This window comes from Armigeres subalbatus, chromosome 1, assembly GCF_024139115.2.
Source record: "Armigeres subalbatus isolate Guangzhou_Male chromosome 1, GZ_Asu_2, whole genome shotgun sequence".
NCBI lineage: Eukaryota > Metazoa > Arthropoda > Insecta > Diptera > Culicidae > Armigeres > Armigeres subalbatus.
Window position 1 is genome coordinate 198546672 of NC_085139.1, and position 24125 is coordinate 198570796.

The 24125-nt window shown below is 44.7% G+C and overlaps 1 protein-coding gene across 4 annotated transcripts in view; it reads left to right on the forward strand.

Annotated features, from left to right (window-relative positions):
* The window catches only part of LOC134205660 (5-hydroxytryptamine receptor 2B), a 175409-nt gene that overhangs the window by 136094 nt on the left and 15190 nt on the right, over positions 1–24125 (forward strand). For 2 of the 4 annotated variants that reach the window (XM_062681148.1, XM_062681147.1), the window contains exons 3-5: positions 5863–6464; positions 21429–21637; positions 21695–22217. In XM_062681148.1, the coding sequence (XP_062537132.1) occupies positions 5996–6464; positions 21429–21637; positions 21695–22217 (1201 nt within the window). In that variant the 5' untranslated portion in view covers positions 5863–5995. The remainder of the gene's footprint in view (positions 1–5862; positions 6465–21428; positions 21638–21694; positions 22218–24125) is intronic. The other 2 variants (XM_062681149.1, XM_062681150.1) reach the window with 2 other exon arrangements.

The following is a 24125-nucleotide window of genomic DNA, read 5'->3' on the forward strand; positions in this document are numbered from 1 at the left end:
CTCTTTTTATTAAAGGCTCTGATCCTCTTGAAAGCGGTTTTCAAGCCACTTGAAAGGAAGCTTTTTTTGCATCTTGAAAGGACGCTTCTGAGCCTGTTGATAGTATGCTTCCAAGCCTCTTGAAAGAAGAAAGCCTCTTGAAAGCAGGTTTACGAGCCCCTTGAAAGAAGGCAACCTAACCACTTAAAAGGAGGCTTTTGAGTTTCTAGAAAAGAAGGCTTTTGAGCCTCTAAAAAAGAAGGCTTTTGAGCTTCTTGAAATAAGGCTTCCGAGCCTCTTGAAAGAAGGCATCCGAGCCTCTAGGAAGGAGCCTTCCGAGCCTCTAGGAAGGACGCTTCCGAGTCTCTAGGAAGGAGGTTTCCGAGCCTCTATGAATGAGGCTTCCGAGCCTCTTGAAAGGAGGCTTCCGAGCCAGTGGTGCAATTTATCAACAATGCCTGCTGAGTGTGATTCTTTTGTTTTGTATTTTTCTCTGCTCCTCTTTGCCTATGACGTTGCCTTTCAGTCAGAACGACAAAGCAGGAATAGCTTAGCAAACTCGGTTTGCCAACAGCGGGCCGAAGCTGATAATCGTTCGGCACAAATTTCCTGTCATTGTCTTTCAAGTGATAGTATTCACCCATGCATTTATATAGGGCCGTCGCATTCACACAGCAGCGAGTGAACTGAATAGACTGTCAGTGCGGGCTGCGTGTGCAATGAGAAGAGAGGTCCTTTGTTTACTTTATCTGTGATTGTTGCTGCTAACCATTTTCAGTTTTCACTGCTATGGAGTGAGTGTGAAAAGGGAATGGTATCAATATCCAACAAATTTCTGTCACTGAGATTGAGAATTCGCACCACTGTTCCGAGCCTCTATGAATGAGGCTTCCGAGCCTATTGAAAGGAGGCTTCCGAACATATTGAAAGGAGGCTTCCGAGCCTCTTGAAAGGAAGCTTCCGAACCTCTTGAAAGGAGGCTTCTGAGCCTCTTGAAAGGAATCTTCCGAGCCTCTTGAAAGGAGGCTTTCGAGCCTCTTGAAAGGAAGCTTCCGAGCCCCTTGAAAGTAAGCTTCCGAGCCTCTTGAAAGGAGGCTTCCGAGTCTCTTGAAAGGAGGCTTCCGAGCCTCTTGAAAGGGAGCTTCTGAGCCTCTTGAAAGGAGGCTTCTGAGCCTCTTGAAGGAGGCTTCTGAGCCTCTTGAAAGGAGACTTGAGCCTCTTGAAAGGAGGCTGAGCCTCTTGAAAGGAGGCTTCTGAGGCCTCTTGAAAGGAGGCTTCTGAGCCTCTTGAAAGGAGGCTTGAGCCTCTTGAAAGGAGGCTTCTGAGGCCTCTTGAAAGGAGGCTCTGAGGCCTCTTGAAAGGAGGCTTCTGAGCCTCTTGAAAGGAGGCTTCTGAGCCTCTTGAAAGGAGGCTTCTGAGCCTCTTGAAAGGAGGCTTCTGAGCCTCTTGAAAGGAGGCTTGAGCCTCTTGAAGGAGGCTTCTGGGCCTCTTGAAAGGAGGCTTCTGAGCCTCTTGAAAGGAGGCTGAGCCTCTTGAAAGGAGGCTTCCTGAGCCTCTTGAAGGAGGCTTCCGAGCCTCTTGAAGGAGGCCTGAGCCTCTTGAAAGGAGGCTGAGCCTCTTGAAAGGAGGCTTCCTGAGCCTCTTGAAAGGAGGCCTGAGCCTCTTGAAAGGAGGCTTCTGGGCCTCTTGAAAGGAGGCTCTGAGCCTCTTGAAAGGAGGCTTCTGAGCCTCTTGAAGGAGGCTTCTGAGCCTCTTGAAGGAGGCTGGAGCCTCTTGAAGGAGGCTTCTGAGCCTCTTGAAGGAGGCCTGAGCCTCTTGAAAGGAGGCTTCCGAGGCCTCTTGAAAGGAGGCTTCTGGGCCTCTTGAAAGGAGGCCTGAGCCTCTTGAAAGGAGGCCTGAGCCTCTTGAAGGAGGCTTCCGGGCCTCTTGAAGGAGGCTTCTGAGCCTCTTGAAAGAGGCTTCCGAGCCTCTTGAAAGGAGGCCTGAGCCTCTTGAAAGGAGGCCTGAGCCCTCTTGAAAGGAGGCTGGAGCCTCTTGAAAGGAGGCCTGAGCCTCTTGAAAGGAGGCCTGAGCCTCTTGAAGGAGGCCTGAGCCTCTTGAAAGGAGGCTTCTGAGCCTCTTGAAGGAGGCCTGAGCCTCTTGAAAGGAGGCCTGAGCCTCTTGAAGGAGGCTTCCGAGCCTCTTGAAAGGAGGCTTCCAGGCCTCTTGAAAGGAGGCTTGAGCCTCTTGAAAGGAGGCTTCTGAGCCTCTTGAAAGGAGGCTTCGAGGCCTCTTGAAGGAGGCCTGAGCCTCTTGAAAGGAGGCTCTGAGCCTCTTGAAAGGAGGCTTCCGGAGCCTCTTGAAGGAGGCTTCTGAGCCTCTTGAAAGGAGGCCTGAGCCTCTTGAAGGAGGCTTCCTGAGCCTCTTGAAAGGAGGCTTCTGAGGCCTCTTGAAAGGAGGCTTCCGGAGCCTCTTGAAAGGAGGCTGAGCCTCTTGAAAGGAGGCTTCTGAGCCTCTTGAAAGGAGGCTCTGAGCCTCTTGAAAGGAGGCCTCTTGAAAGGAGGCTTCTGAGGCCTCTTGAAAGGAGGCTTCTGAGCCTCTTGAAAGGAGGCTTCTGAGCCTCTTGAAAGGGAGGCTTCCTGAGCCTCTTGAAAGGAGGCTTCTGAGCCTCTTGAAAGGAGGCCTGGAGCCTCTTGAAAGGAGGCTTCTGAGGCCTCTTGAAAGGAGGCTTGAGCCTCTTGAAAGGGAGGCTGAGCCTCTTGAAAGGAGGCTTCTGAGCCTCTTGAAAGGAGGCCTGAGCCTCTTGAAAGGAGGCTTCTGAGCCTCTTGAAAGGAGGCCTGAGCCTCTCGAAAGGAGGCTTCTGAGCCTCTTGAAAGGAGGCTCTGAGCCTCTTGAAAGGAGGCCTGAGCCTCTTGAAAGAAGGCTTCAGAGCCTCTTGAAAGGAGGCTGGAGCCTCTTGAAAGGAGGCTTCCGAGCCTCTTGAAAGGAGGCCTGAGGCCTCTTGAAAGGAGGCTTCTGAGCCTCTTGAAAGGAGGCCTTGAGCCTCTTGAAAGGAGGCTTTGAGGCCTCTTGAAAGGAGGCAGGGCCTCTTGAAAGGAGGCTTCTGAGGCCTCTTGAAAGGAGGCTTCTGAGCCTCTTGAAAGGAGGCTTCTGAGCCTCTTGAAAGGAGGCTGGAGCCTCTTGAAGGAGGCTTCTGAGGCCTCTTGAAAGGAGGCTTGAGCCTCTTGAAAGGAGGGTTCTGAGCCTCTTGAAAGGAGGCTTCTGAGCCTCTTGAAAGGAGGCTTCTGAGCCTCTTGAAAGGAGGCTTGAGGCCTCTTGAAAGGAGGCTTCCAGGCCTCTTGAAGGAGGCTTCCTGAGCCTCTTGAAAGGAGGCTTCTGAGCCTCTTGAAAGGAGGCCTGAGCCTCTTGAAAGGGAGGCTTCTGAGCCTCTTGAAAGGAGGCTGAGCCTCTTGAAAGAGGCTTCTGAGCCTTTGAAAGGAGGCTTCTGAGCCTCTTGAAAGGAGGCTTCGAGGCCTCTTGAAAGGAGGCTTCCTGAGCCTCTTGAAAGGAGGCTTCAGGCCTCTTGAAGGAGGCTTCTGAGCCTCTTGAAAGGAGGCTTCCGAGACCTCTTGAAAGCAGGCTTCCAGGCCTCTTGAAGGAGGCTTCTGAGCCTCTTGAAAGGAGGCCTGAGGCCTCTTGAAAGGAGGCTTCCTGAGCCTCTTGAAAGGAGGCTCTGAGGCCTCTTGAAAGGAGGCTTCTGAGCCTCTTGAAGGAGGCTCTGAGGCCTCTTGAAAGGAGGCTTCCAGGCCTCTTGAAAGGAGGCTTCTGAGCCTCTTGAAAGGAGGCTTGAGCCTCTTGAAGGAGGCTCTGAGCCTCTTGAAAGGAGGCTTCTGAGCCTCTTGAAAGGAGGCTTCCGGGCCTCTTGAAAGGAGGCTTCCTGGCCTCTTGAAAGGAGGCTTCTGAGGCCTCTTGAAGGAGGCTCTGAGGCCTCTTGAAAGGAGGCTTCCGAGGCCTCTTGAAAGGAGGCTTCTGAGCCTCTTGAAAGGAGGCTGAGGCCTCTTGAAAGGAGGCTTCCGAGCCTCTTGAAAGGAGGCTTCCGAGCCTCTTGAAAGGAGGCTTCCGAGCCTCTTGAAAGGAGGCTTCCGAGCCTCTTGAAAGGAGGCTTCCGAGTCTCTTGAAAGAAGGCTTCCGAGTCTCTTGAAAGGAAGCTTCCGAGCCTCTTGAAAGAAGGCCTTCGAGCTGCTTGAAAGAAGGCCTTCGAGCTGCTTGAAAGAAGGCCTTCGAGCTGCTTGAAAGAAGGCCTTCGAGCTGCTTGAAAGAAGGCCTTCGAGCTGCTTGGAAGAAGGCTTCACAGAGGTGGAGAAGGATGATTCTAATCCTCTTGCAACGAAGCAACCGAGCTTTAGTAAAAAAAATCATTTTGTTCATTCGACGCTTTGTTCGTTTGATCAATTGTTCCGCATTGTCTAGTTGTGGAAGGCAGGGTTCAATTGGGATTTATTGATCGCATTTCATATTATGTACAAAATAAATTTGAAATAGAAAATACGCAATTATCAAAACTTTAACAATGAGTTTTGATTGGAATTGTTATACGTCCGCCATTACGCATTTTTATCCGATACCCCCTGGGGTACATGTACCCCAGGTTGAGAACCGCTGTGCTAATGTACACAGAAAAAAATATGAAAAGTAAACAGCGCGTAAAACTTGAGATGCGGAACTTTACGCTATTCTACGCTGAAATGCTGGTCTTCCTAACAAGTTTGCTTACAACTTGCATGCGATATTGACGATTCACGCCAAATATTGTATACATTTAGGCTATATCCCGTATGGAATTATGCTGATAATGGCGTTCCATTTATGTGCATGAATCTTAGCCTAAATTTCAATGGATTTTTCTATCTGTGTATCTATGTATCTTATCTTATTTATTTACATAAAAATGAATTTCTGTCTGTCTGAACCTTGTAGACTCGGAAACTACTGAACCCATCAGCGTGAAAATTTGTATGCAAATGTTTTTGGGGCCGAGGAAGGTTCTTGAGATTGTTCGAGACCCCTCCCCCCTTTGGGAAGGGAGGCTCCCATACAAAAGGAACAGCAATTTCTTCATAACTCGAGAATTAATCAAGCAAATAGAACCAAATCTGGCATGTGGAGGTTTAGGAAGAGAAGATATGATTCTGTGGTGGTTTGAAACCCCTCCCCCTTCTGAAAAGGGGGCCTCCCATACAAATGAAATAGAAATTTCTGCATAACACGAGAACCACCCAGAGAATAAATCAATTTTAGGCGAAACGAAGTTTGTCGGGTCTGCTAGTAAAAAATAAAACTTGTTCGTTTTAAATATGTTTGTGAAGTTCGTAGTCTATCCAGAACTCGTAACAATATCCAGAACTACTTGGAATGCAAACATAACTAAGATAAGGTCACACAACTTGCTAATCCTTTAATAACTCCGTTACGGGGATTGACCGGAAGATCTAGACTCTATGGAGATCGTACACTACCTAGAAGCCCAGGGGAACAGATAAAAATACCTCGCATGTAAGCATTATGTTCCTAGAACATCCAAAGTACCAAGCGTAAAAAGATGTTCTACAACACTTATAAGCTTTCGATTTTAAGAAGTGTAAACAAAGAACAATCCGGCCTTACTGTACTCATTCGATTTCTTCTAAGAACCACATTTGTCACGTGTAAATGCAACCGACTTGAGAACGCTATTGCAAAATATAATATTATTTTCTTGGTAGTTTTCTAAAAAAATCATCATTTTTATTAACTATTTATCATAATCCCTGTAATATCGGTATGCCTCCAATATGTTTTACTGACCACATTTGTAGAATGAGCATAAAATTCGCTTAATTAAAGATCACTTTATTTTATGTTGCCGACTAATGTTATCGCTATAGGATAATTAATATCACTGACTGCAGCGACTTTCGTTTTATCAGGCTGATTGTGAACCGTGGGCTTGTGATCCTGTGTGCGCCTATAGAAAGCAGTGTATAGAGTAACCAACGTCAGTGTAGTGCAAAAAGTTCAATGACCGATATCGACCCTACGGGACTCTTCGAGCATTATTATGCGTACAATGGCACAGATGAAGCTGATTGGAATGCCACGACCCGCTATGTGTCGTCCACCGGGGAGGCCCGGCTGGACGTGACATATGCCGTTTTCGAGGGCCTGGTGGCTCTGATGGCCGTGGTGGGCAACGCAATGGTGATTGTAGTGTTCAAACGTGAAAGGCGCCTCCGCAGACGGACTAACTTCTACATAGTGTCGCTCGCCACGGCCGACTTCCTGGTTGGGCTGCTCGGAGTTCCTTTCGCCGTGCTGTCTTCCGTGGGTCTACCACGGAATCTCTATGCATGCCTTTTCACCATCTCACTGTTGATTGTGCTGTGTACGATTTCGATTTTCTGCTTGGTGGCAGTATCCGTCGATCGATACTGGGCAATACTGCATCCGATGGCCTACTCGCGCAATGTCCGCACGAAAACTGCAATAGGTAAGTACTCCAAGGTCAAATCAATTGACATCTCCATAAATCACCTTTCTTATGCGCACGAGTCAAAAATCAAGCAAAATGCTTGTGCGGCATCACGCTTCATCGCAGACTATTTAGGGCAACTGGCTGCGTTGGTAAATTTATATCTACCTACTAGTAGAACGTGCCATGCGTTCTTCGGATACGAAACATTTGCTTTACAAATGCCATTTATAAACACAGCTAATCTCATGACGAACCGATTAGTGACAAATGCGAACTAATGTTTATATTTAGGTATATAGAAAGGAAAAAGATTGACACCTTACGATTTTGCATTAATCAAATTTTGAAAATTTTGATCGAAGAATGCTTAGATATACAAAGAAGGGTCATACTAAATAAAGCAAAAAAGGTGCAGTAAAAGTGTCAATAATAGAATCAAGCCTACCACAACAGTCAGTTTCCCTATATGAACATCATAGATTGAATAAAATATGTGAAATGATTCCGCCGCTTCCGACGAGTGACATTGATGATAAAGATGAGAACAACGAGCGGTTAAGAAAATAAGTGGCGGCTTAATCCGTTAAAAAGTCATAAATGTGTTTTACGCGCTCAAGATTATATTGTTCAGCCGATCCTTTCGCGGTGTAGACATTTGGTAAATAGTTTTAGTGCAAAGTCTGCCATAGAAATCATTTTTGTTTTTCTCGTACAATCAGTCCTCAGAAAAAAAATCTATTTGAAGACTACCTGTAGGAAGCAAATTTTTGGAGGAGGTTTTGCCTTTCTCGAACACTAAGTGCACGTGAAGAATATAGGGTAAGACGGTATAATGTGTCCCCCTAAGGCAAAACTATGATAACTTTTTACTTTTCAACGCTATATATGCAAAGTTTGTGTTATTTGGTAGTCCAAAAAGTCCCAAATACATTGCACGTGAGTAGTCATATAAAAATATCACAGAAAACATGTAATAAAACTTTTTTGAAAAGTCGTGAAACAATGGATTTCCTCAAGCGCTTGGGCAAAACGCCCCACTTTAACCAAGGACGTATTACAGCCCTTCATTAGTATTTTATCTATCCCATAATACAAGGGTTATAAATCCCTATTAAAAAAATAATATAGGTCCATTTAAGCAGGTGTCTGTGAACTACATTTCAATATTTTCCATATCATTTGAAAGCAACTGGTGCTGTCAAAAGATATTTTAGTTAGTTAGTAACTAAAATATCTTTTGTGCTGGCTCGCTGCGTTTGTGTCCAGTTGGTAAGCGCCACCGTCCTGCCTACACTGGGGCGTTTTGATCAAAAAACGTTTTGACGAAAAACGTTACATTTTTGAAGATGAAGCAATTTTACATCATATTAACCACTGAGCAAAGTTATTTTGTTGCCCAACTGAGTATTCCAGTGAAAGTTTTGCGGACAGAATGCTACCGTCGGTCCAGAATGTTGAGCAAACAAACATTAAAACTGTAACATTTTTGTATTTTGCTATTGTTTTCATTATGAAATACAAAAATACTTCCACATTGACATAGTATGGTGGTTTTACAAAAATTTGAAGGTTCCAACTGATTTTTACCCTTAGTTATAGTTTTCTAGAAATCAAAGGAGGGGCGTTTTGTCCAGGTGGGGCGCATTATACCGTCTTACACTAGTGCATTACAAAATGGAATGAATTATCAATCTTCTAACTGTGGTTTCTTGATTGAAGAGTTTACTCTGGGTCGTAGAAGTTCAGTTAATTCAGGATTTCGGGGACTAATCGGTTACGATTTTTACGTCGAAAACCGCCTGAACAATAGTTTGCCTTTGTTCGAGGGTCTAGACCGAGTAGCTGGCAACGGTCTTCGTATTGGAGAAAGTTGTTCGATCGTTCCAGGGCAGATTACGTAAGGCGTAGCGGTAATTTTTTTTATTTAAACTGCTTCCAATATCCTATCCTATGAATGGTACGAACTCCAGATTATTGTACCGAAATCTCATATTGACCGAACAAGCTAGCAACATAGAGCCTGAATTAAATATGAGGAATATGTTATATAATAAGTGACTCATATTGTCAACGGGTAGAAGCACGGAATTACCAAGCTATCTGTTTGGACATTTTCACAACTTTCAATCCGAATACAATCCAATATTATCCAAATCCATATAAATCATATTCAAATCATATCCAAATTCAATCCAAATCCAATCCAAATCCAATCGAATCCAAATACAATCCGAATCCAATACAAATCCAAGCCAAATCCAAACTTAATCCAATAGAAACCCAATCAACCCAAAGCAAATCCGAACCGAATACAATCCAAATCCAATTTAAATACAACTTGTTGGGTTGCATTGCCAGCTAATAAAGAGCACACCAAGAAAAGTTTTCTTCAGCTAGGAAACTAGCTTATTCAGCTAAATTTGTTTGTTGAGAATCAAATCAAAATCCAATCTGCATCCTCTTATTCCAATTCGTATTCAACTTTAATAGAACCCAATCGGAATGAAAACTGAATCCAATTCAAATTCAATCCAATGCAAATTAAATCCAAATCCAATTCAAGCCTAATCCAATCCAATCCAAATATAATCCCAATTCACTCCAATTCTAATCAAATCCAAATCAAAAACAAACCCAAATCCTATCTGAAATCCAATCAAAATCAAATTTAATTCTAATACAATCCAAACCCGCACAAGTGCTATTCAAATCCAATCCAATCCTAATCCAAATCGTATTCCAACCCACCCCAATGCAAATCCAAAACTAATCCTAATTTCAATTCAATTTGAATTCAATAGAAAAAACTAAATCTAATCCAAATCGAATCCAAATCAAATTTGAATCCAATCCAAATCTAATACAAATCCAGTCCAAATTAAATGCAAATCCAATCCAAACCCATTACAAATCCAATCCAAATTCAACCCAAATCCAATTTAAATTCAATCCTAATTCATTACAAATCCAATCCTCATCCTATCCAAATCCAATCCAAATCCAAATCAAATGCAAATCCAGTCCGAATTCAATCCAAATCCAGTCCAAATTCTTTCAAATCTATTCCAAATCCAATCCATCTCCATTCCAAATCTAATCAAAACTCCATTCAAATTCAATCCAATCCAAATCCAATCCGAATCCAATCCAAATCCAATCCAAATCTAATCCAAATCTAATCCAAATCCAATCCAAATTCAATCCAAATCCAATTCAAATCCAATCCAAATCCAACCCAAATCCAATCCAAATCCAAACCTACGCCGAATGGAGTATCCTTCTCCACTGGGCTCGATCCTGGGCCAATCGCTTCCAGTCGCCCTGAACATTGAGCGCCTTGAGGTCTTTTTCAACTGTAAAAAGCCATCGTGTACGCGGCCTTCCACGAAGCCTGCGGCCTCTTCCAGGTTCTCTACTAAATATTATCTTCGCTTGACGTTCTTCCGGCATACGAACAACGTGACCAGCCCACCGTAGTCTGCCATGTTGTATAAGCTTAATAATATCTAGCCCTTTATACACCTGGTACAACTCGTAATTCATGAGACGCCGCCAGATACCGTTCTCCTGTTTACCGCTAAGTATTGTCCGCAGCACCTTACGCTTATACACTCCGAAAGCTCTCCAATCGGCCTCCTTTAACGTCCACACAGCGCGAGTTTTGTTTTCGTTTGCAGACTACGGGACTTAAGCTGGTTACGAAGTCCGTAATAAGCCCCATTTGCAGCTGCAATAAGCCTTTTCACCTCACGGGTAATATCATTATCGCACGTCACTAATGTTCCAAGATACACAAATTCTTCTACCACTTCAAATTTTTCACCATCTAGCACCATTTCGCTACCACCACCACTAATGAACCCACGTTGATTGGCAGCTATCATGTACTTCATTTTGCTGGTATTGATCGTGAGTCCAATCATCGCTGTCTCCCTCTTAAAAGGCACAAAAGCCTCTTCCACGGCACGGCGATCAATCCCGGTAATATCGATATCTTCCGCAAATCCCAGGAGCATATGCGATCTTGTGATAATGGTACCACTTCTTTGCACACCAGCTCTCCTAATCGCTACCTCGAGCGCTATATCATGTTCAAGCATAATTTGACATGATTCATTCCGTTTCACTGAATCGTACGCCGCCTCGAAATCAATAAACAAATGATGTGTCTGCAAGTTGTACTCCCGGAATTTATCAATAATTTGTCTCAGGGTAAACATCTGATCCGTCGTTGATCGGCCCTCACGAAATCCTGCTTGGTATTCGCCGATGAAGGACTCTTCAAGCGGTCTCAATCTGTTGAATAGAATACGGGACATAATTTTGTACACCGAATTAAGGAGGGTTATTCCTCGGAAGTTGGCGCACTCCAGTATGTGCCCTTTCTTAAAGAGAGGGCAAATGAGGCCGTCTAACCAGCTAGCAGACATTTCCTCATCTTCCCATATTTTCGACAGAATATGGTGCAGAACTTCATAAAGCTGCTCACTGCCATGTTTCAGAAGTTCAGCCGGGAGCTGGTCCTTCCCCGCAGCCTTATTGTTTTTCAGCTCTTTAAAAGCTTTTTGGCGGGAGACGGGAGATGGCGCTGTCTTTCTCCGCACGCCATTGACAGACTCGCACACTCTGTGTTCGACGACCGCTACTGTGCCGAAATCTACTGTGGTATTCTCGTCGCTTAGAATCCACATAGAATCTTTTTAGAGAATTACCTATTGTACATATCATCGTCCGTTCGTTCGTCCATATCGTGAGTCCATGTAGATGCTTTGTTCCTTTTGCCATGTATCGAGTCCGGTGGAGGTATGTCTGCGAAAAGAGGATCAGTTTGTCAGTCGCCGTCATGTAGCGTACCCCATTACGCCGTACTGCTGCTGCACTTCTGGTGATTGACGAAAGGTTGATGGGGGGCTGGGAATCGAACCCATGACCATCCGCTTATAAAGCGGACGTGTAGCCGATTGAGCCACGGGCCCCCCTGTCCACATATCGTTCTGCTCCATTTTTGCGCCTCGCTAATCACTTGTTCTTCATAAAAAATATTTTAAGCTCGTTTTAGTGGAACTCGACTAAGTCGAGTCAAGTACGGGACACTGAAGACGACCACACAGTTGTGGTCGGAATACGTATCTGCAAAGATATCGAAATAATTGGTGGAATTAAATGGAGTTACTTAACTCGTCTTAGACGGGTGTTCTTCATATTCTTTATTCTTTCTGCGGTGGGTTCGTTTTTCGGCTGCTCTTGCTTCCTTGTACCGATCTCTATTCGATCGGGTACCCGACACCAACATCCGGCTTCTGGCAACGTTCTTCTTCTTCTTCTGTCACTCTCTGACACTCCACATCGAACAAACCCGTCCTGGGTCGCCTCTGTGCAGTGCCTACCACTTTTCGTGCTGTTGTGCTCACCGCTCCATGGATCCATGGACAACACTCGCTAATGTTGATTGCACTTATCCGTTCGTCGAGCTTCTGGCGGTACTCAGACGATACTCCTTCCGCCGACAATCGCTGGATATTGTAACGCATCGTTCGCTGTGATCTTTAGTTCGATACAGTTGACAACCGTGATCATATTTTACTGACATCGAGGTAGTGATCAGAGTCAATGTTCGATAACATCCGAGAAATGGCGCCCATCCACCAGAACATGGTCTATCTGGTTGGAAGTTTTATCATTTGGGTGTCTCCAGGTGTGCTTTCGGATATTCTTTCGTGCAAAATAGGTGCTACTGATGGCCATCCCTCTTTTCTTTTCTTTTTAACGAAGGTAATGGAAATCTGCAACCAGACACCTGGGGAGGCGAACCCAGGTAGTGTGGGGATGGGATCACCACTCTCGACCCGCTAAAACCAACTCCTTCCTTTCCAGTCATTCCCCCGGCCCGCAATTAAGCAATACTTCGGAGGATGACTATTGGGCATTGCGCCCCCTCCATAACGTACACAAGTGCACGTATAACTCTTTGACACTCCCCATGCAACACATTTGCACAAGACATACTGGCACCACATGTGCCCCAACACTCACCTGCCTATGCCGCTTGAATGACTGCAAGAGGAGATAGGTACCCTGCAGGGGGTACCCCATGCCGCCATCTCACAACATAGACAGTCCTCAATCAGTATGGTGTTCACCCCGTCCTGCAACAGGATGGCACCACTTGTCTACCAAGCCGGAGGCGACCCTAGGTTGGTGGCTCCTATGCCGCTCCTACCTCAGCTACGAGGCAGACCCTTTCATGTCTCCTATTTCTGAGGTGCCGCAGAAGCATCAACCCCCCGACACTCCTGCCAGTCATAGCGAGACTTTCGTGTCCCCTACTTCTGAGGTGCCGCAGAGGTATCTGCCCCCCGACACTCCTGCCAGGCCTAGCGAGACTTCACTCATTCCGTCCCTGGCAGCCGGATCACACTACTGCCTAAGCAGCCACTCTGACCACACGTACCATGCGAGTCTGACTTGTGTGCTCGCTCATACATTCAGTCCCAATCGCTTGCACCACTTGTGCACCACTTTACTGACATTCAGTCACTCACTCAGTGGGGGTTGTAATACCCCCATCTCCCATTTTTATCCACTCTGTGCACCTCCTGTGCATCATTTGGGCGTGGAACACGCGGCACGTCACGCGTGCCTAACACTCACCTACCCGGGCTTTGATATGACCAATAGGTTCCGAGAACAGGTACTTTGCAGGTAGCACCCACCTATTGACATTTCGAAGCCCAGATAGTCCTCAGCCAGTGTGGTGGTCTCCCCATCCTGCAACGGGGTGGCACCACCTACCTTACATGTCTCCGATTTCTGAGGTGCCGCAGAAGCATCAACCCCCCGACACTCCTGCCAGTCGCAGCGAGACTTTCGTGTCCCCTACTTCTGAAGGGGCCGCAGAGGTATCTGCCCCCCAACACTCCTGCCAGGCCTCACCAGACTTCAGTCATTCTAACACTACCGACCATGCGAGGCTTACTTGTGTGCTCACCCATACACTCGGTCCCTCACTCTGTGGGGGTAATACGAGTAATACCCCCAACTTCCATTCGCTTGCACCACATGTGCACCACTTGGGGGTGTGTGGGTACCACCCACTGCCACCCGCTTGCCGCCGAAGCAGCCCTCACTCTGTGGAACCTCCACAGGCTCCGTTAACGACCTGGCTAATTGTTTCATTCATCCCTTCGGCACGGGTCGCCTGACACCTTGGGATTCGGGGTTAGGGGCTTGTATGCTTTAAGCGGCACACGGTTTTCATTGGTAACGGAGTGAAGGCTCTCCCTACCAATTATGGGACGGAAAAAGTTCTCTCTATCGACCTGAGCGTTAGCGTCTCCGATAACAATTTTCACGTCATGCTTGGGGCACTCTCCATAGGCTTTATCAAAACATTCATGAAACGTGTTCTTCACGTCGTCGGATTTATCGTTCGTTGATGCGTAAACGTTGATTAGGCTGTAATTGAAGAATTTGCCCCGTATCCTCAACACACAGATTCGTTCGCTAATGGGTTTCTACCGCATCACTCGCTTCATCTGCTTGTCTATCACTACGAAACCAACTCCATGCTCTGCTTTTTCACCGCCACTGTGATAGATGTTATACTTGAATGCAGTGCTGGTCGTGGGGTCCACGGCTCGGAATTCACGTTCTCCGGATCTGGGCCATCGGACTTCTTGAATAGCGGCCACGTTCACTCCAACCTTCTGCAGTTCGCGAGCCAGAAGGCTCACTCGTCCAGGTTTTTAGGGTTCTGACATTCCAAGTCCCAAGTTTCCAATCATAGTCCTTATTTCGTTGCCGGGTCGGTTGGTAAAAATATCGTTCTCTTTTTCTTCTATCTCAATTTTTCGTGGTACTTGAGAGGCTTCAGTAAGCTTCCTTACCGGGGTCGCGTTACCTACATCGCGCTGGTGGGGCTCCCACCTTAGGTATAGCTGACGCGATACAGCATTTCGTTGATCAGCCGCTGGGTACCAGGCAGACGCTGTTTGAGCCGCACCTCCTGGTGAACAGACGCTCGAGGCGTCTGTTCACTCTAGCTGATGTCAGAAAGACAACAGTGCCCAGGCTGCACTACCAGCTAAGAACACAACCCTTAGTTGGCGGTCTTTTTTCATCGGACGACCCGTGGAAGCGTGAAATAGGAACTTGTGGAGACCAGAGCTCTGTTGGGCGCTCCTTCCTTGATGTTAACCCACCATTTTGCAACCCAAATAAAAGCTAAATTTGTTTGTTGAGAATCAAATCAAAATCCGAATCCAATCTGCATCCTATTCCAATTAGAATTTAATTTTAATAGAACCCAATTGGAATGAAAACTGAATCCAATTCAATGCTAATTAAATTCAAATCCAATTCAAGCCTAATCCAATCCAAATATAATCCCAATTCCCTCCAATTCTAATCAAATCAAACCCAACCCAAATCCTATCTGAAATCCAATCAAAATCCAATCCAAATCAAATTTAATCCTAATACAACCCAAATCCGACACAAGTCCAATCCAAATCCAATCCAATCCTAATCCAAATCGTATTCCAACCCACCCCCAATGCAAATCCAAAAACAATCCAAATCTAATCCTAATTTACTCCCAACCCAAATATAATCCACATCTAATCCAAAATCAATACAAATTCGATATAAATCCAATTTAATTCCTAATATTATAAATTTTGAAGTAGTTTTAAAATTTGATCGAAGTAAGCATGTTAAACCAAAAAGCACCACATGAGAAAGAAAAGATTCATTCAGTATTCAATTCTTTTGCCAGAAGGTTCTGAAATATACAGTTCGGCGAATTTTAAGACAACCAACCAGTCGAAAATGGATGGGCGGAAACACCACGCCATCTAATTCCAATCCTAACCCAATGCAAATTCAAATCCAATCCGAAACAAATCCAAATCCATTCCGAATCGATTCCACATTCAATGAAAATCCAATCCAAATCCAATCCCAATCCAATCAAATTCAAATTCAAATCCGAACCTAATCCTAATCCAATCTAAAACCAATCCAAATACAATTCATATCGAATCAAAATGAAATCCAAATCCAATCCAAATCTAATCAAAAACCAATTCAAATATAATTTAACCCAAAACTTATCTAATTCCAATCCTAACCCAATGCAAATTCAAATCCAATCCAAATCCAATTTAAATCCAATCCACATTCAATGCTAATCCAATCCAAATACAATCCAAATCCAATCAAATTCAAATTCAAATCCGAACCTAATCCTAATCCAATCCCAATCCAATCTAAAACCAATCCAAATACAATCCATATCCAATCAAAATGAAATCCAAATACAATCCCAATTCAAATCCAATCCAAATCAAATGCAATCCAAATCCATACAAAAGCCAATCCAAATCCAAACCAAATCCAAGTCCAATCCAAATATAATCTAAATCCTATTCCAATCCAAATCCAAACTCAATCCAAGTCCAATCCAAATGTAATCCAAATCCAATCCAAATCCAATCCAAATCCAATTCAAATCCAATCTAAATCCAATTCAGATCCAATACAAATCCAATCCAAGACCAATCTAAATCCAAATCCAATCCAAATCCAATCCAAATCCACTCAAAATCCAATTCAAATGCAATCCAAATCCAATCCCAATCCAATCAAAAAACAATCCAAATCCAATCCAATCTATATCCAAATCCAACAAAAATCCGAATCAACTTTTAATCCAATCCAAAACCAACACAAATACGATTCAAATCTAATCTAAATCCAAATACAATCCAAATTCAATCAAATCAAATTCAATCAAATCAATCAAAATGAAACCCAAATCCAATCCAAATCCAAACTCAATCCAAATCCAACCCAATTCAAGTTCAATTCAATACTAATCCAAATCCAACCCCAATCCAATACAAAACCAATCCAAATACAATCTAGTCCGTATCCAAATCCAATACAAATCCGAGCTGTGGTCGAAATACGTATCTGTCAAGGTACAATCATTTCATTTCATTTATTTAGTCTACATCTAAACAGATAACACTGAATCAACAATTTGACGCCACAATACACGGTTCGAGGCCGCATCTCTCCATCCTCGAATACGCCCCACACTCGCCAAGTCGTTCTGCACCTGGTCTGCCCATCTCGCTCGCTGCGCTCCACGTCGTCTCGTACCTGCCGGATCGGAAGCGAACACCATCTTTGCAGGGTTGCTGTCCGGCATTCTTGCAACATGCCCTGCCCATCGTACCCTTCCGGCTTTAGCTACCTTCTGGATACTGGGTTCGCCGTAGAGCTGGGCGAGCTCATGGTTCATTCTTCGCCGCCACACACCGTCTTCTTGTACACCGCCAAAGATGGTCCTAAGCATCCGTCTCTCGAATACTCTGAGTGCTTGCAAGTCCTCCTCGAGCATTGTCCATGTTTCATGTCCGTAGAGGACTACCGGTCTTATTAACGTCTTGTACATGACACATTTGGTGCGGTGGCGAATCTTTTTCGACCGCAGTTTCTTCTGGAGCCCGTAGTAGACCCGACTTCCACAGATGATGCGCCTTCGTATTTCACGACTAACGTTGTTGTCAGCCGTTAGCAAGGATCCGAGGTAGACGAATTCCTCGACCACCTCGAAGGTATCCCCGTCTATCGTAACACTGCTTCCCAGGCGGACCCTGTCGCGCTCGGTTCCACCCACAAGCATGTACTTTGTCTTTGACGCATTCACCACCAGTCCAACTTTTGTTGCTTCACGTTTCAGGCGGGTGTACAGTTCTGCCACCTTTGCAAATGTTCGGCCGACAATGTCCATGTCATCCGCGAAGCAAATAAATTGACTGGATCTGTTGAAAATCGTACCCCGGCTGTTACACCCGGCTCTCCGCATGACACCTTCTCGCGCAATGTTGAACAACAGGCACGAAAGTCCATCACCTTGTCTTAGTCCCCGGCGCGATTCGAACGAACTGGAGTGTTCGCCCGAGATCTTCACACAGTTTTGCACCCCATCCACCGTTGCTTTGACCAGTCTGGTAAGCTTTCCAGGGAAGCTGTTCTCGTCCATAATTTTCCATAGCTCTACGCGGTCTATACTGTCGTATGCCGCCTTGAAATCAACGAACAGATGGTGCGTTGGGACCTGGTATTCACGGCATTTTTGAAGGATTTGCCGTACAGTAAAGATCTGGTCCGTTGTCGAGCGGCCGTCAACGAAGCCGGCTTGATAACTTCCCACGAACTCGTTCACTAATGGTGACAGAAGACGGAAGATGATCTGGGATATCACTTTGTAGGCGGCATTAAGGATGGTGATCGCTCGAAAGTTCTCACACTCCAGTTTGTCGCCTTTCTTGTAGATGGGGCATATAACCCCTTTCTTCCACTCCTCCGGTAGCTGTTCGTTTTCCCAGATTCTGACTATCAGTTTGTGCAGGCAAGTGGCCAGCTTTTCCGGGCCCATCTTGATGAGCTCAGCTCCGATACCATCCTTACCAGCTGCTTTATTGGTCTTTAGCTGTTGAATGGCATCCTTAACTTCCCTCAAGGTGGGTCTGGTTGGCTTCCATCGTCCGCTGAACTGACGTAGTCATCTCCTCCGCTGCCTTGACTTTCATTGCCTGTACTCTCAGCGCCATTCAGATGTTCCTCGTAGTGCTGCTTCCACCTTTCGATCACCACACGTTCGTCCGTCAAGATGCTCCCATCCTTATCCCGGCACATTTCGGCTCGCGGCACGAAGCCTTTGCGGGATGCGTTGAGCTTCTGATAGAACTTGCGTGTATCTTGAGAACGGCACAGCTGTTCCATCTCCTCGCACTCCGCTTCTTCTAGGCGGCGTTTCTTCTCCTGAAAAGGCGGGTCTGCTGTCTCCGCTTCCGTCTATAACGTTCCACGTTCTGTTGGTACCTTGCTGCAGCGCGACCGCTGCAGGTACAATCAAGTGGTGGAATTAAATAGGATGTTACAAACTCGTCTTATGATAAGTGAAGACATTCCACTGAAAAGCTCAAAATGATTTTCATATAACAAATCCGAGTCTAATCCTAATCCAATTCGAATCCACTCCAAAACCAACACAAATCCAATTCAAATCTAATCTAAACCCAAATTCCATCGAATTCCAAATCTAAATCAATCCAAATCCAATCCAAATCCAATCCAAAACCAATCAAAATCCAATCAAAATCCAATCCAAATCCAATTCGAATCCAATCCACATTCAATGCAAATACAATCGAAATCCAATCCGATTCAAATTAAAATCCAAATCTTATCCTAATTCAATCTAAAACCAATCCAAATACAATTCATATCCAAACTAATCCATATTCAAATCCAATCCGAATCTAATCCAATCTATGCCCATTCCGAATTCAATCCAAATACAATCCAAATCCAATCAAATTCAAATCCGAACATAATCCTAATCCAATCCCAATCCAATTTTAAACCAATCCAAATACAATCCATATCTAATCCATATCCAATAGAGTGGGGCGTCATGGTCATTTTTTCAAATCAATGGTTTTTCGAAGCCATTCTGGGTCCTGAACAACTGTGCAGAATTTGGGACCGATTGGTTGCATCCTCGCTTTCCGCATCGCGTTTGAAGTTTGTATGGAAATTAGTATGGGAGAACGTATATTTTTGCATTTCTACTACTAGAGGTTTCAGTTCATTGTAAACCAAGTGGCACATTGCGTTAAAGTATAACCCAAAGGATGCCGAAAAACTTTGCTGAAGAAGGCACGTTGCTGGAACGTCCACGAAAAAAGTTATAACACTTCGAACATTGAGTGTTCAAACCATATGCAAAAAATCGTTTATTCTGCCAGCACTGCCGTACTCCGTAGACCAATAATTTAACTGAGTCTTATTTCAAAATAATTGATCTTATAGGGCTTTAGAGCTAATGGGAGCTATTTGGAATTGTTTCAAAAGAAAAAATCCGACTAGAAGGAAGATGGGTTTTGCCCTTCGATAACCATAGGTTGTCCGGTAGTGCTGGCAGAAACATTGATCTCTTGCATATGGTTTGAACAATCAATTTTCGAAACGTAATAACATTTTTCGTAGACCTTCCAGCTACATACCTTCTTTGGCAAAGTCTTTCGGCATCTTTCAGGCTATATGCTAACGTATTGAGTCACGTGAATGATGATAAATTGAAGCCGCTAAGAGCAAAAATGTAAAATAGTACGTTTTCCCATACTAATCTCCATGTAAATTTAAAACGCGATGCGGCATGCGAGGTTGCAACCAATCGAGCCCATATTTTGCACAGTTGATTGGGGTCCCAAAACGATTCAGAAAAACCTTGATCTCACTTGATCGGACGAAGTTTGCGTTTTTCCATACAACTGCGCCCCACTCTAATATCCAATCCAAATCTAGTTCAAAACCAATCCAAATCTAATTCAAATTAATTCCAAACCCAATCCAAATCAACTCCAAATCCAACCCAAATACAAACCAAATCAAAATCCAATCAAATTAATTAAAAATCCAAATCTAACCGAAATTGAGCATGGACATGACCCAAAGACGAGTGTTGAACATGAACCCTTCACGTTTAGCGCTTTTCGCCTGGCGCATTAACCATCTGATTTATATACAAGATGCAATCCAAATTTAATTTAATCCCAATACAATCCTAATGAATATTCACTTCAAACCCAACTCAATACTAATCCAAATCCCATCCAATTCCAACCCAAACCCAATGCAAATCCAAATCTAATCCAAATTCAATCCAAACTCAATTCAAATCCGATTCAAATTTAATCGAAATCTAATTTATATGCAATCGAATACAAATCAATATCCAATCGAATCCTCCCCAATCCCAATCAAATTCAAATTTAATCCAAATCCAAACCAAATTCAAATAAAATCAAGATTCAAAAAGAAATAAGAATCGAACGCATAGAGTGCTCTCTTCAATATTTTTCTATGAGAACATTAATGCTTTCAGAGAAATATTTTCATATGTAAATGAAAAGGGACACGACAGGTATTTCCGTCCATCATCGTAGGGGCTAAAGCCAACGAAAGCAACGTACATTTGCTTGAACTCCACTATAGCAGAACGTTTCTCCGGAGCTTACGATTTGGTACGTATGAGTTTTACGAAAAAGCGTCTTTTTATTGGTTTTCGAGACTATGATGAACAGACGAAAATACCTGCCGTGTCCCTACTTAGAATATTCAGAAAAATGTCGCCCACACACTTTTACTCCATAATGTTCAGCTGTTTAAAAAATTCCGTCAAAACAGGAAGGATACGTGCCGCATTGTACAATTTTTTTTAAGCGAACAAAGATCGTGGGAAAAGTATACGGAGGACACTTTTGAACGTGAAAATGTTTCGAAAATTGTTAAAGTTTGTTAAGTAGATTGAGCTTCATTGTATTCAACAAAGTAACATGGTACAAGAATCTTGAAATGAGTACCATACCAATTATTGTCTTTATCAAAGATATTCTTGGAATAATTTTCTGGTCCAATTGTACCATGGTATAAGTACCACAGGTGTGTCCTTAGTATTATGCTCAACGTCGCGGACATATGCAATGGATGTATTCTATATAATCTGATATATATTGTGTATCACTCCAAATGAAATCGGGAACCGCAGAATATAGTAATATAATTAATCGACCTAGTGGAAACCTATGCCATGACGACTTCCGCTTATCAGCACGGGTATCAATCTGTAGATATTCAGTTTATATATGACATCTGCTTTAACTCAATTGCCGAACAAGGGCCGCGCCCGCTGTTTGACATTTTAATAAACCGTGCAAATTGACTCATTGTGCATTGCACATAATCAATGCATCGTACACTCAATTATAGTGGAATGTTAAATCAGCTCTTCTGAATGCATGTACAACAAAAGTGCAAACGATGCTCATCTACATTTCATCGAATAATAAAAAATAGTAATTATGGAAGCTATAACAAATATCTTTCACGTTTCATTTCCAGTTATCATCAGTCTGTGCTGGCTGGCTGGCTCCATCATCGGGTTCCTTCCACTGTTTGGTTGGCACGAAACGCCTCAAGTCGACACCTGTCTGTTTCTCAAGGTCATGAACTACGACTATTTAGTTTTCCTCTACTTTGCGACAATCATCACTCCAGCTCTCATCATGCTAGCATTCTACGCACACATCTATCGGGTTATTATTAAGCAAGTATGTTCTAAATGTTGGCATGCGGCTGGACGAATTCTGACCATCCTCTCTTTTCAGCTCCGCCAAATCGTAACTATGAATCCATCCGGTGGTATTTCCTCGGAGAGTCGAAGATCTTCCGAGAGTAGTCGTATCCGGATAACAGCCAAGAAACCTGGACGATGTAAGCCTAAGGAACACGGTGGCACGATGCTGCGAGTTCTGGGAGCAGCCCAGAAGCGAGAGGTGAAGGCCACCCAGAACCTGTCGATCATTGTGCTATTCTTCATGATCTGCTGGATCCCGCTGTACACCATCAACTGCATTCAGGCTTTCTGCCGCGATTGCACGATTCCTTCCACGTTGATGTTCTTCTGCATCATTCTGTCCCATCTCAACTCGGCCGTCAATCCTTTACTGTACGCTTACCACCTCAAGGATTTCCGGGCGGCCCTGAGGAATCTCATTCTTAGCATGCTGGGATACGACGTCAACACACAGGAGCTGAACTATCGTGCATCCCTGGCCAGCCAACAGCAGCAGATCATCCAAAGACATTCTATGGATAAGAGGTTTTCGCTGCAGCCTAAGGTTTACATAGGTGAGTGTAGATTAGACAAATAAGATCAATACATACTTTAGACCTAGGGCACCTGTCGCAACTTTCACGAAACTTAAATAATCTCAAATTGATTATGTCTGATTTAACTTATGCATGACTCTACTTTTAAGTAAAGTTTCACTTCAAATATTCAGCCCAATACACGGTTCAAGGCCGCACCTTTCCATCCTCGAATACGACCCACGCTCACCAAGTCGTTTTGTACCTGGTCAGCCCACTTCGCTCGCTGTGCTCCACGCCGTCTTGTACCTACCACATTGGAAGCGAAGCAACATGTCCTGCCCAGCGTTCCCTTCCCGCGTAAGCTACCTTCAGGATGCTGGGTTCGCCGTAGATCTGAGCGATCTCGTAGTTCATCCTTCGCTGTCACACAAATCATCTTTTTGAACACCGCCAAAGCTGGTCCTAAGCGCCCGTCTCTCGAATACTCCGAGCGCTTGCAAGTCCTCCTGGAGCATGGTCCAAGTCTCATGTCTCATGTTTTGTACATGGCACATTTGATGCGTGTGTGAATCTTTTTTGACCGCAGTATGCCCGACTTCCACAGATGATTTTATTTATTTATCATCAGACTAAGGCCGGAGTGGCCTGTGCTGCACATAAAAGACTTCTCCGTTCAGCTCGGTTCATGGCTGCACTTCGCCAACCACGCAGTCTGCGAAGGGTCCGCAAGTCGTCCTCCACCTGATCGATCCACCTTGCCCGCTGTGCACCTCGCCTTCTTGTTCCCGTCGGATCGTTGTCGAGAACCATTTTCACCGGATTACTGTCCGACATTCTGGCTACGTGCCCGGCCCACCGCAGTCTTCCGATTTTCGCGGTGTGAACGATGGATGGTTCTCCCAACAGCTGATGCAACTCGTGGTTCATTCGCCTCCTCCACGTACCGTCCGCCATCTGCAACCCACCATAGATGGTACGCAACACTTTCCTTTCGAAAACTCCCAGTGCGCGTTGGTCCTCCACGAGCATCGTCCAGGTCTCGTGTCCGTAGAGAACTACCGGTCTTATAAGCGTTTTGTAGATAGTCAGTTTAGTACGGCGGCGAACTCTATTCGATCGAAGCGTCTTGCGGAGTCCAAAGTACGTACGATTTCCAGCCACTATGCGTCTCCGAATTTCTCTGCTGGTATCGTTATCGGCGGTCACCAGTGAGCCCAAGTACACGAATTCTTCAACCACCTCGATTTCGACACCACCGATAGAAACTCGTGGTGGGTGGCTCACATTGACCTCTCTTGAGCCTCTTCCTATCATGTACTTCGTCTTCGACGTGTTGATGACTAGTCCAATCCGTTTAGCTTCGCTTTTCAGTCTGATGTAGGCTTCCTCCATCCTCTCAAAGTTACGTGCCATGATATCAATGTCGTCGGCGAAACCAAATAACTGGACGGACTTCGTGAAAATCGTACCACTCGTGTCAATCCCTGCCCTTCGTAAGCGATGTTGAATAGCAGACACGAAAGACCATCACCTTGCCGTAACCCTCTACGGGTTTCGAAGGGACTCGAGAATGCCCCTGAAACTCGAACTACGCACATCACCCGATCCATCGTCGCCTTGATCAACCGTATCAGTTTATCCGGAAATCCGTTTTCGTGCATTAGCTGCCATAGCTGGTCCCAATCGATTGTATCATATGCGGCTTTGAAGTCGATAAATAGATGATGTGTGGGCACGTTGTATTCGCGGCATTTCTGCAATACCTGACGTATGGCGAACACCTGGTCTGTGGTAGAGCGTTCACCCATAAATCCCGCCTGGTACTGCCCCACGAACTCTCTTGCAATTGGTGTTAGTCGACGGCATAAAATTTGGGAGAGTACCTTGTAGGCGGCGTTCAGCAATGTGATTGCGCGGTAGTTGCTACAATCCAGCTTATCGCCC